The 13924-nt window shown below is 36.0% G+C and overlaps 1 protein-coding gene across 10 annotated transcripts in view; it reads right to left on the bottom strand.

Moving 5' to 3' along the window:
* Positions 1 to 13924, bottom strand: part of EHBP1 (EH domain binding protein 1) — a 364778-nt gene that overhangs the window by 264993 nt on the left and 85861 nt on the right. For all 10 annotated transcript variants that reach the window (XM_040458288.1, XM_040458291.1, XM_040458287.1 and 7 more), the window contains one exon: positions 1060 to 1117. In XM_040458288.1, the coding sequence (XP_040314222.1) occupies positions 1060 to 1117 (58 nt within the window). The remainder of the gene's footprint in view (positions 1 to 1059; positions 1118 to 13924) is intronic.

A 13924-nucleotide genomic window follows, 5' to 3' on the forward strand; every position in this document is an offset into this window, starting at 1 on the left:
TCTGAGAGTTGGGAATTAACCAGAGGAGGACACAAAGGAAAAAGTGACAAAAATAGTCTATATGCTATTAGGAGTACTAATTACACAAGTATATATTGACTTAAATTGTATAATTAAGATCTATATGTAATTTTAGCACAATAAAATTTGACAAGATACCTCAAAAATATTAAAAATTCTGAAATTTAAACTTGATTTAATTTTAATGAAAAGGAATAAATTTTTTCCTCACACAGGACTACTTATGGAAAAACCAACATCCTTAACATGCTTGTAATTATTATGTGCTTATAGAAATACATTCATACTTATTTACAGAATGGAATTTTTAAAGTATCTACAGAATTGTTACTGAACATTTTAAAAATTCTGTTCTACTCCCCACAAAGCTATAAGTGCAAAAAATTAAAACCTTTGGGTGCCTGGGTGGCTCAGTCGGTTGAGCACCCAACTTCCCCTCAGGTCATGATCTCACAGTTCATGAGTTCAAGCCCTGTATTGGGCTCTGTGAGGACAGCTCAGAGCCCAGAGCCTGCTTCAGATTCATGTCTCCCTCTCTCTCTGCCCCTCTCTGCTCATGCTCTCTTTCTCTCTCAAAAATAAATAAACATTAAAAAAATTTTTTTTAAATTAAAATCTTTGAAAAACCCAACTCCTTTTCTACTGCAGCCCAGCAATGGACTCCAAGAACTCACCATTCCTTAAGTGTGCCCTAACTTCATCCTCTTGGAATCTGAGTAAATAATCTCAGGTACAATTTTGTAAGTGTTACCTAGTTAATCATTAATTCATAAATACACTAGTACAGAGAAGCTAGATAACTGTGATGTTATCCAAGGCTGCCAAATCCAAGATCAAAACTCAGGTATCTGGCTTCCATTTTCAGAACTGCAGTTACACAATCAAAATGCCTAATCAACCATTTTAGTAGTAGATCATCAGAAATAACCCAAAATGTCAAGTAATATTTTAAAATCTACAATGTGACTACAGAAGTTTAATAATTTAACTAAAAGTTAAATTCAACATTTGGGTATGAAATTTTGAAAAGAGACAAACCTTCGAAGACTTCCTTCGGCTTCTTCTTGTCCAAACCACCACCAGTTTATCTGGTTGCCTGTCAAACAGGAAAAAGATTCAGTATAATTTAAGTTCTCTTACATCAAATTAACAAAGTTTAGTTCTGGTGCCTTTTTTAAAAGGACAAAAATGTCACCTACTTTAGATTACATAGAGCAGTTGCTTTTACAATAAATCTCTCTAAATTATTCAAAAATAGCAAATGTTGAATATAAATGTAATCTAATTTAAATGACTAATATTTTATCCACATGTTTTTCTAAAAATCCTTTAGTAAGTTAATCCATTGGGACAAACCAAGTAAAATAAAATACTTGGAACTGGTGACAAAAGAAAAAGCACACATACATCTTCTCTAAAAAGTAATGCTATATACATCTAACACATTATCTACTTTAATCTGGAGACAACAGCATAAAAATGACACAAAATAATTTAAATCTATGGGTTATACTACTTTTGCATCTCATATCTTACGAACAATGCTGCGGTTTTCAAAACATTTTTATAATCTCAAAAATCTTCATAAAAGCAATACAGTACTAAAAAAACATGTAAGGTACATACTATTATTCCTATTTTGTAAGCTTAAAAATTGGCAAAATAACTCATCAAAAGTTCTGGCAATGGGGCACCTGGGTGGTTCTGTCAGTTAAGCATCCGACTCTTGATTTTGGCTCAGGTCATGGTCTCACAGTCATGGGATCTAGCCCCACGTCGGACTCTGCATTGACAGTGAGGAGCCTACTTAGGATTCTCTCTCTCCCTCTCTCTCTGCCCCTACCCACCCCCCTCCTGCTCTCTCTCTCTCTCTCTCACTCAAAATAAATAAATAAATAAACTTTTTTTTTTTTTAATCTCTGGCAGAACCAAATATGAAATACAGGTCTTTTAATTCTCAGACCCCTCTTCCTTAACCTTCTGCTAATATAAAGTAAAAACAAACAAGCAAAAACCTTATGTTCTCAGCTAATACAATTGCATTCTCTTTAATACTTGGGGAAAATATCAAGATTATGATTATCAGTTATTTTCCTTAAATCTTTATTTTAAAAAATTTTAGATAAAAGCTTTTTAACCAAGAAATGAATGGTACACTCATCTTGGTGACCTTCACCTCTTTCCATGTGTCATTTATTTTACCCCCAAATCCCTCACCATCAGCAGATGACCTGTCCTCTTATTTCATTTAATTAAATACATACATATACATACATACACATAAAAGGCCACCAGTCATGAATCCCTTACCCAGTGATTCACCTACAAACCTGTCCAAAGAGAGAGTTGCCCAATGAAAAAGTACTGAGTAACCCAAAATGTAGCACAGAAAAATAAAATGATAAAAATATTTTAAAACAAGGTAAGAGACATAAAAGACAGATTGAGAAGTACATACACCTAATAGAAATTCTAGAAGTTCAGAACAGTGGGAATGGCAAAGAAAATACTGAAGAGATAAGGCTAATAATATTCCAGACTTGAAGAGAGAGTCCTTAGATAGAAAGTATATATTAATGAACAGGATAATTAAAAATAAATCTAATAGCTAGATACTGTGCTACAGAACAGCAAGAATAAAGAGAAAAACCATAAAAGACAGGTTACCAACAAAGGAATGGCTGGACTGATAGCAACTTCTCGTTAGCAGAAACAAAGCCCAAAAGACAATAAAATTAACGATCTTCAAGTTGCTAAGGGAAAATAGCTGTCACCCTTGAGTTTTATACTGCTAACCCATCATTTAAGAAATGGTTTTAGACATTGTCTAGCAAAGAGCAGATAGTCAATAAATATTTGCTAAATGAAAAAAAAAGAAAAGAAATGGTTTTAGGCATATGAAGACAAGAATTTACAACGCACACATCCTAGTTAACTAAGGGAAGGAGTAGGATGCAAAAAGCAACATAAATATCATAAAATGTTAATTCTTGTTCATTTTAGGTCGCAGAACTCAAAGAAACACTAGAAAAAAAACAGAAGGAAGGTTCCAGTAATGAAAATGACTAAGTAGGGAGTCATCTAAACAAATGCACAATGTTTCTGATGGTGATAATAACCAGCATGGTATAAATAGAAAATTGGTGGTTCTCCATCCAAGACTCAGTTCAATTCTGAGGGTCAGGCATTAAAGACAACAACTGTAAACTAAAACCAGTAGCTTGGTTTGGTGAATCTTCCCACAGTGAAATTTTGGGAGCAATAACCAAATGCTAAATAAGATGAAACAGAAGAAAGTTTCTATGAACTATCAAGAGTGTTAACTTAAAATCCAAACCAACACAGAAACAAACATAACCTTGTTCAACACACAGAGAAGCAGAATAAGACAAATGACAGTGAAGATGGGGAGCTGTAAAGTAACAGATGGAGGTGGGAAGAAGGTATGATCAATGCTGACAGCTTAACAGTGCAGGAAATGAGTAGCCAACAAGTGTATAAACTACCTTATTTGAAAGTATTTATGGCTTGCTGGAATGAACATTTAACCTAGATTACTACTAATCTTTTCATTATGTTCTCATCTCCACATCTCCAGGTGACCCCAACTCTTAATGATATTTCTATGGTACTTCTTTAGAAATGCTATAAAATCTTACGGCTTGTCCTTGCTTATTATCCCATACTGGTCTCTTATACGGAAGGTACTAACAAACTGGCGCTTACAGGTTGAATTTAACACATTCATTTCCCTTAATAATATTCTATTTTATTTAACTTTTAATTTAAATTTTGAAAATCCTTTCTAAATTAAATGCCTTTAAACAAAGTCCATGTTGTCCGGATTACTAGAGCCTCCAACGCTACCAACTGCTTCACACCTGACCAGCTTCTGCATTTGGCCCTTTGACAACCTGGCATGCAAAATAATGTCCATATTCCTGAATGTTGTTTTTATGAGGCACTTTACCACCCAACTCTATCTTCCTTTCTGTATAACTTACAAATACCTGAACATGTATTCCTTCAATCTCTTCACATTGCATGCTATTACCTTTCTTTAAAAACTTCCTCTTTCCTCCCTTTTCTACCTGATAAACTCTTAACTCATCACTTCCTCTGTGAAACCTTGACCACTTCTCATTTCCTTTCTACGCCATTCCATATTCCAAACCTTAAGCAGCTATCTGCCCCTACTACTGTATTTCCACTAATAATACCCTAGAAACACCTGTATCTAAATATTCTATATGCCCTGTATTACACTATTATTTCTATCTCCTACACTATACTGCACTCCTTTATCAACCATATCTTTCTTTATATTCTTAGCAGTTAGTTGCTACTGAATGAACCTTAAGTTTCCACCAGGAATTCCCAGTTGGTTAATTATAATAGATCAGGTCTAACTAAAGCCAGTAGCTAAATAATACATCCTCTCTGTAGCTTATTCAAATTTTACAGGGATTCCCACCTTGGCTGCACATTGGAATCTCCTGGGAAACTTTGAAAAATACTGATGCCTAGGTCCACTCCTGGAGAATCTGATTTAATTGGTGTCATGTGCAGGTTTTTTTTTAAATTCCTACAGGTGATTCTAGTTGTGCAGCCAACGTTGAGAACCACTGTATCACAGGGACAGTGGTAAGTAATCCCTGTTAACTCCTGACTTAACACTAGTGAGGCATAGGTTGCGCCAGCAGTAGGGGTATCTCCCCACCCCCATCCAGGCCACCTGCACTGTTGCCTCCTTCCAACTCAGCTTTTCAGCATCTCCCTCCCCTCAATCATTCTGACCTTACTTCAGATGTGTTACTTCACAACAGGGAAGACTTTTACTATAAAAAATCAGGACGGTGGTCTCCTAACCTACCTGCCTGAAGTTCTGAGAATGTAAATAGAACATAAATGACTTACTTGAGAATGCCCCCAGAGACAACTAAACTTTTTTGTGATTCTAAGTCATGTCCCATTTTTAAAATGTCTTTACGAGAAATCAGTCCACCTTTGTATTATCAGGGCAACGTGAGGCAGTGTTCTAAAATAAAGAATGGTGCTGTGACTTATTGTTCTCAGAAGAGTACCTATAACCACACAATTAGCTGACCACAATTAATATTTTAAGCATCTGTGCTGTACTAGAAAAGAACCATTAAATATTTACTTATGTGCACACAAGACACAGGGATGGAGCAACTGTGTTATCCAACTATCAAAGAACCTATAATTATACAACTTTTATCAAAAGTCAAGACAACCTGGTAGAGCTCGGGTTTCAGAAAGAATTCAATAATCACATATTTAACATTTCTACTCCATCACCTAAGTAGCCAGATAGGCCTACATATGAAATATACAGACATATAAACCTACAAACATGTAATTATATATATGAACATTTTATACACATACACATAAAATGTACACACAGATGCACTTTCTGTGAAATCTATCTAAAGGGCTCCATTAAAAAGATCTGAAGTCTTTTGGTGGGTTTATTCAGGGAAGAAAACTTTATTTAAAAAAATTAAAATTTAACACCTCTAACCTACCCTCACAGTCCTTAAAAAGGAACTAGTTGAGTGCAAAAGCAGCAAGACTTGTCTCAAAGTATGGTCCTGATGCTAAATTCTGGAGAGTAGGCAGGAGGAGGAAAATAGGAGAGGAAAAAGGAGAAAATAAGAGAGCTACAATGAACAAGATTATAAAACAGTAAGCTGTATCTTTCTTTGACCTGTCGCTAAATTTTATGCCCTCCTCTTTGCCACTAGTGAGCTACTGTGTATCAAGGTAAATTTTTTTAAGAATCTGGGAGCTCCTAGGTAGCTCAGTCGGTTAAGCATTCAACTCTTGATTTTGGTTTAGGTCATGATCTCACAATTCGTGAGTTTGAGCCCCACATCAGGCTCTGTGCTAACAATGCAGAGTCTGCTTGAGATTCTCTCTCTTCCTCTCTCTCTGTTCCTCCTCTGCTTGTGTGCTGTCTGTCTCTCTCTCTCTCTCTCTCTCTCTCTCTCTCAAAAGAAATAAACTTAAAAAAAAATAATCTGGCTTAAATTTAGATTCCACTCTCATGTGTGTCTTATACATGTGTGAGGTGAGACTAAAAAAGCCATGAGAAAAAAATCCAAAACATCACATGAAAACCAATCTCATTACTTCCCAAAATCATAATATGCATGCAAAACATATTTTACTGAATGCCTATTATGTTCCTGGCACGGTGCTGAGCAATGGAGGTACAAAGATGAAAGAAGATTAAACCTCGATCCTCTAAAAGTTTACAATCCAGTGGGGGAGAGACAAACGATTAAACAAACTACCCCACTCCCAGCACAACCTTGGAGAACACAAAGAAGATAACAAAAACCTTATGCCTAGAAGGATCTACTTATGTATATCGCAGGAAATAAGCATGCTAACATAAAGAGCTTGCCCAACACCCAACAATTTATTTTAAAACCTATAATTTATGACACCTTAAATATAAAGTCCAACAAAAAATGAGTGACTAATACAGTACATCTACTACAAAATTAAAAAGCCATTAAATATATTTTCCAACAGCATTTACAAGCATGGGACAATGCTTAGGATATCATGTTAAGTTTGTTTAATACAGATTTTAAAAAATTTTTCCTATACTATATAATGAAAGAAGACATCAGCTGGCAATATCTCAAAATGCTAACTGTGGCCACTATTAAAAAGTAAAATTATGGGGTCGCCTGGGTGGCTCAGTTGGTTGTGCGTCCAACTTCGGCTCGGGTTATGATCTCGCAGTTCGTGAGTTTGAGCCCCATGTTGGGCTCTGTGCTGACAGCTCAGATCCTGGAGCCTTCTTTGGATTCTGTGTCTCCCTCTCTCTCTCTGCCCCTCTCCCACTTGTGCTCTCTCTCTCAAAAATAAACAAACATTAAAAATTAAAAAAAAAAAGGGGCGCCTGGGTGGCGCAGTCGGTTAAGCGTCTGACTTCAGCCAGGTCACGATCTCGCGGTCCGTGAGTTCGAGCCCCGCGTCAGGCTCTGGGCTGATGGCTCAGAGCCTGGAGCCTGTTTCCGATTCTGTGTCTCCCTCTCTCTCTGCCCCTCCCCCGTTCATGCTCTGTCTCTCTCTGTCCCAAAAATAAATAAAAAACGTTGAAAAAAAAATTTAAAAAAAAAAATTAAAAAAAAAAAGTAAAATTATGTGTCATTTAAAGGATATACTTTATTTTCTGGAATGCATTTATATTGCTTTATGCTGGAAAACTATTTAAATGTGGGGGAAGTTATTTAAAATAAAACAATCATTTTAAGTTTAGAATAAAGTATGAACAGAGTTAAACAATCAAATTAATTTTTAAAATTTTACTTCAATTTAAAGAGCTTTTAGACAACTGAATAAATTTGCTTCTAAGCGAACAGAAATGGAAGGACTGTGTTCTTTGTCTTACATGAACATAAATTTTCTCCAAGGTCTGAGCTGGCCCTACACAAAATTTGACATAGGTCCCACACAACTTTGGCAGCCTCCCTTCCTCTGTTTGCAGTCCCTCCAATTCCTGGGACATTTTTCCTTGGGCATGGAAAGTCAATATGACACTCCATTAGTGGCCCAAATAACAAAATGACAAATGCTTTTCAGATCACTCATTCTCTTCTACATCAATTAAAATTCCCCTTTTTCTAGGGTAAGTATCTTAGAAGGGTACTGAAAGGTAAGAAATTGGAGGGAACAATTTGTATTAATTAAGGAGATACGATTTGTAAAAGACGACCTTTCCAAGACAACATAGTATGGAGGAAAAGAATACTAGCTTGGAGGAAACTTCTTTCTCCTAGTTCTGGCCCCGAGTGACCTCCAGAATGTCTCTCCATTTGTGAGCGTATTCCCTAATTTATCAGATAAAGAGAGGACTAAGATCTCAGCTAGTTCTAAATGATTTGATGACTATAATATTAAATGACTGCAACTGAATAAACATTTTGTGTTTTAAGATGAAATGAGAAGTTCTAGAATAAAGAATTTATGGCATGAGGGGTGCCTGGGGGGCTCAGTTGGTTAAGGGTTTGACTTTGGCTCCGTTCATGATCTCGTGATTCATGGGTTTGAGCCCCGCGTCAAGCTCTGTGCTGACAGCTCAGAGCCTGGAACCTGCTTCAGATTCTGTCTCTGTCTCTCTGCCCCTCCCCTCCTTGGGCTCTCTCTCTCTCTCAAAAATAAATAAACATTAAAAAATTAAAAAAAAAGAATTTGTGGCATGAAATCACTTGCCTCCTATCTTCTGATAATCTAGATAGAGATAGCTAATATATTACTAACTTTGAATAACATTATGAAAGGGGAAGTAATATTTCAGAATAGTAAACTGACCACTATGTTTCCTGTCCAAAGCATAGTGTTAGTCCTTGGAGGTGTTGTAAGAAGCCCCTCACTCGCACCCCACCCAACACCACCATCACCATATTGGCACTAAAATGGAGCCAGTGGAATGGAGAAGATTCTAGAATGCAGAGGAAGGCAGAGTCATAAGATAAAAGGTGTCTGGGCTCCTGGATGACCACATGGAAGGCCAGTCAACCTAGATCACCTTCTCTAGACTGAGAAGTGAGCAAGAAATCAACTTTTATTAGGTTAAACCACTTGGGATTTCTGGGTGTGGCTGCTACAGTAACTCTTCAACATTCCAGAAAATTCAGTAAATCAAAAATACAGACATACACAACAATAAAACAGTTGCTATTTTGTAATAAGTTTACATTGCAAAGTACTGAGATTAATTTAACCTTTTTATGTCCTACTGGTTTTCATTTTTATGAAACTGATGTTTCTAAAGATAAAAGACAGCTATAACTCAAAACTTAGTAATTAATATTTAAGCCTCTGAGTTTTTCCTAGATTAAAAGTAAGGAGCCATAGGGGAGCCTGGGTGGCGCAGTCGGTTGAGCGTCCGACTTCAGGACTTCAGCCAGGTCACGATCTCGCGGTCCGGGAGTTCGAGCCCCGCGTCAGGCTCTGGGCTGATGGCTCAGAGCCTGGAGCCTGTTTCCGATTCTGTGTCTCCCTCTCTCTGCCCCTCCCCCGTTCATGCTCTGTCTCTCTCTGTCCCAAAAATAAATAAATGTTGAAAAAAAAAATTTAAAAAAAAAAAAAAAGTAAGGAGCCATAAGTCTTTAGAACACAAAAAGAACAATATATTCCCGCCACCACAGAATCCAGGATATGTTTACAAGGAGAAAAAGAGAGCTCAAAATATTAATCCTGTAGTTGATGTGAATAGCCACTTCACTAAATAACAAGGTTATTCTTTTTAAGGGAACGGGCTCTTAGCCATAACAGAACATTTCATGGTGCAATGTTGTGAATATTGAAACAAAAGGGGAGAAATAGTCTTATCACAGAAGTACTCTAACTTTACTATTTCTCAAGTAATTATTTTTATCCTTCAGTAGGTACATCTGCCTCCTATTGTACTGTAACTGCTGTAGCTCCAGTTAATTATATTCCTTTATGCTTACTTCACAAGAGTTATTCAGCACACTGTAGTAATTAATTCAATAGTAAGAAAATTATACAAGACAAAGTACTCATATATAGGATATATTTTTCTGTAAAATAAAAGGATAGTTCCAATAACAGGAAATGTAAGTCTTTGTTACAAACAAAAACATTTAAAAAAAATATATTTTGCATCTTCCTATTATCTTTAAATTTTCACAGAGTGACTGCTTTTGGTCAAAAATATTTAACATGGACTTTTGCTGACAGGTGTTTCTAATACATATATATCAGTAGTTAAAGACAGCACCAGTTAGACTGAGGAGGTGTAGTTTGGCATACTTGAACCGAGTATACTTTTTAACAAGCCATCAAAAAAATAAATAAATATATGTATATATATTTCTTTTTTGCTGTACTATTCAACAGTACAAAGGTTTATCATTTTTTAATATAAAGTTATTTCTTTTCATTTATTTATTTATTTATTTATTTATTTATTGAGAGAGAGAGAGAGAGAGAGAGAGAGAGAGAGAGAGAGAGAGAGACAGAGTGCAAATGGGTGAGGGGCAAAGAAAGGGAGACACAGAATCTGAAATAGGCTCCAGGCTCTGAGCTGTCAGCATAGAGCCCAACACAAGTCTCAAACTCATGAACCGTGAGATCATGACCTGAGCCAAAGTCGGACACTTAACCGACTGGGCCACCCGATGCCCCAATATAAAGTTATTTCTGAGACAAATAGCATCATAAGCAATCACTGCTGTATTATGTGTGCAATATTGGTCTTCCCAAATAATACTCCCTACTTTATTATTTTACAGAATCACCCACACCACTTCTCTTAATTTAGCATATTATTTACTACTTCCTTTCTTACAGTCCTGTTGGAACAAGCCTCACGTGTCATTCACACAATTATTAGTATTTCCAATTTATGTACCTTGCTCCCTAGAACTGAGGTTACGGGGGGGGGGGGGGGGGATACAACACTCAGGACATTCCCCAGCCCTCCTAAAACAATTCTATTCAATATTTACTCTCAACAGGTTTCTGTAATCGCTGCAATTTTGTGTTTGGATGATGATATTTGTCTGTCTTGTTTCTGTTTGACTGCATGGTTCTCAAGAGGTTTCCTGGTATTCCAAAGCATTTATTCAGAGGGAGACAGGAAAACAGAATATGACGGATAAAAGAATCACATGAAAGCAGACAGATATGGGTTTAAATATGGTTCCCCTTCCTCTGGTTTTATCATCTAAGCCTCAAGAGGTTTCTCATCTGTGAAATTAGAACATTATAAGACCAATGTAAAGATCAGTTAAGACAGTAAAGTGCTCAGTTCAGTGCCTGTCTCTCAGCAAATTCTCAAATAATTTTAGCAACCATCCTATGTACATCCACAGAGCTTCCAAAAAGCTTTGTATAGTCTCCATCTTAAATACGAACAATGAAGGATCATCCGAGGAAAACTAATATGAAAGGCAAGTGGCTAAAAAACAGAAGAAAGGAACTCAAAAGAAACTAAAGACATAACTATATCCATGGAAAAATAAAAAGGATTTTTTAAATGTTTATTTTATTTTTGAGAGAGAGAATGAGAGTTGGGGAGGGGCAGACAGAGGGGGACAGAGGATCCGAAGCAGGCTCTGCGCTGACAGCAGCAAGTCCCATGTAAGGCTCGAACTCACAAACCGTAAGATCATGACCTGAGCTAAAGTCAGACACTTAACCAATAAGCCACACAAGCAGCCCCAAAAAGGAGATTTAAAGAATAAGAAAGCACTCTGGAAATTATGTCATTATTTTTCATTTAGGAAAGCAAAAATTGAAGAGTTTCTTTGAAGTTAAGGAAATCTTCCATTTGTAGAATAATAAGGTAACAGAGACATTAAAAGGGCAAGAAAAGATGAGAAATTTAGATCAATCCAGAGGTTAAATATCTAATCTCCCAGGATGACAGTTTTAAAAAAAACTCTCAATATGTCACCAATGCCATAGGCCTACAAAGAAACCATTCCAAATGGAACAGGACACTGGCAGGCTCCAAGGGAAAAGGAACTGATAAATCACCAATGTTAAACTGGTTTGAGAGGGATTTTGAGAGGCCAACAAAAAAATTTAGGAATAATAATCACAGGAGAGAAAAAGGCAAAAAAAACAAAAACAAAACAAACAAAAACACCATAAACTTTTAGCATAAGAAAAATCAAAAGAAAGGAAATGTGATAATACCATAGGGCTCAGCTGCAAATAATATGAGGTCATAACAATAATTCTGATCTAACTCTTATAAAGCTGATTAGAAAAGAGGAAGGATAGTGAAAGGGAAGGGTAAATGTGCTTCAGGGAGGAGGTGGTGGGACACCTGAGTCCTCGCTTAACCATATGAAGTCATAAGCTAGTAGATAAAGTCTAAAATCAAAAAAGTTTTTTTTAAAAGTTTAAAGTATGTCATTGAACAATGAAATATCATTGTTCACCAGAAGATTATATTTTAAAAGACAGATCATAAGTATTGGCAAAAATATGATGAAAATGGAACCCTCCATGCTGGTGGGATTATAATATGGTATAGCTGCTCTGGAAGAGTTTGTTAGTTCTTTGAAAAGTTGAACACAGACTTCCCAAAAGATCTGGTAATTTTACTCCTAGGTATATACCCAAAAACTTGTACATGAATGCTCATGGCAGCATTATCCATAATAGCCAGAAAATGAAAACAATTCAAGTGCCCACCAAATGATGAATGTATAAAATATGATATATCCATTCAACAGAATGATTCAACCATAAAAAGGAATGACATACTTGATACATGTTACAACACAGATGAACCTTGAAAACATTACACTAGGTAAAATATGCCAGACACAAAAGGCCACTTATTGTATAACTTCATTTATATGAAATGACCATAACAGGTAAATTAATAGAGGCAAGAGTAGATTCATGGTTACTAGAACCTTGGAGAGGGAATCAAAGATAGGGAATGCCTACTAATAGGAACACAATTTCTTCTTTGAGTGATGAAAATATTCTGAACTAGACTGTGATAATAAATGCACAACTCTGTGAATATAATAAAAACCACTGAATTGTACATTTATAAAGGGATAAATTTTGTGGTATATAAATAATTAAATTTAATGTGTCCTGGAAGAATACAGAGTACACCACCAGAAGAACTAAAGGAGTTTAAAGTGGTTTTCTATAAGGAAGCAGAATCAAGGCCGGAAAAGGTGAAGCGAGGAACTCTGTATAAGCTTTCTCTGCTGGAAGCTTTACAGAACTCTTTGATTTTGCAAATGATTTATATGTGCCACTTGTAAAACTTAAATTTAAAAATATAAGTTGTAAATCTTAATTACAAAGAGGAAACTTAAGTCCAGAAATAAATCCGTGCATACACAATCAATTTATGACAAAGGAGGCACACAAACACACTGGGGAAAGCATGGTCTTTTCAATAAATGGTTTTGGTAAAACTGGACAGCCACACGGAAAAGAATGATGTTGGACCCGTATCGTACACACAAAACTTATACACAAAAACTTAACACAAAATGAACTAAAGACTTAAACATAAGACTTCAAACTATAAAAAACTCCTAGAAGAAAACAGTCAGTAGGCTCCTTGACACCAGTCTTGGCGATGTTTTTTTGTTTTTTGTTTTTGGATTTGACACCAAAAGTAAAGGCAACAAAAGCAAAAATCTAAACAAGGGGAACTATATAAAACTAAAAAAGTTTCTGTACAGCAAAGGAAACTATCAAGAAAACGTAAAGATAGCCCACTGAATGGGAGACAATATTGCAAATCATATATCTGATAAGGGGTTAATATCCAAAATATATAAAGAACTCACACAAGTCCATAGCAACAAAACAAAAACAAAACAAAAAAACAATCTAATTAAAAAATGAACAGAGGAACTAAACAGACATTTTTCCAGAGAAGACATCCATGACCAACACATACATGAAAAGATGCTCAACAACACTAACTGTCAGGGAACTGCAAATCAGAACCACAATGAGATATCATTTCAGACCTGTTAGAATGACTATTATCAAAAAGATAACAAGTGTTGGCAAGGATGTGAAGAAAAGGGAACCCTATACTCTATTAGTGGGAACATAAATTGGTGCACCCACAATGGAAAACAGTAAGCAGGCTCCTCAAAAAAGTAAAAAATAGATCAACCATATGATCCAGCAATTCCACTTCCGGGTATATATCTAAAGCAAACAAAATCACTATCTTGAAAATATATTTGCACCCCCATGTTCACATTACAATAGCCAAGACAGAAAAATATCTAAGTGTCCAACAACAGATGAATGGATAAAGAAAATGTGATACACATACACAGACACACACACACACACACACACACACACACACACACACACACACACA

Source organism: Herpailurus yagouaroundi, unplaced genomic scaffold, assembly GCF_014898765.1.
Source record: "Herpailurus yagouaroundi ecotype Mexico unplaced genomic scaffold, PumYag 221, whole genome shotgun sequence".
NCBI lineage: Eukaryota > Metazoa > Chordata > Mammalia > Carnivora > Felidae > Herpailurus > Herpailurus yagouaroundi.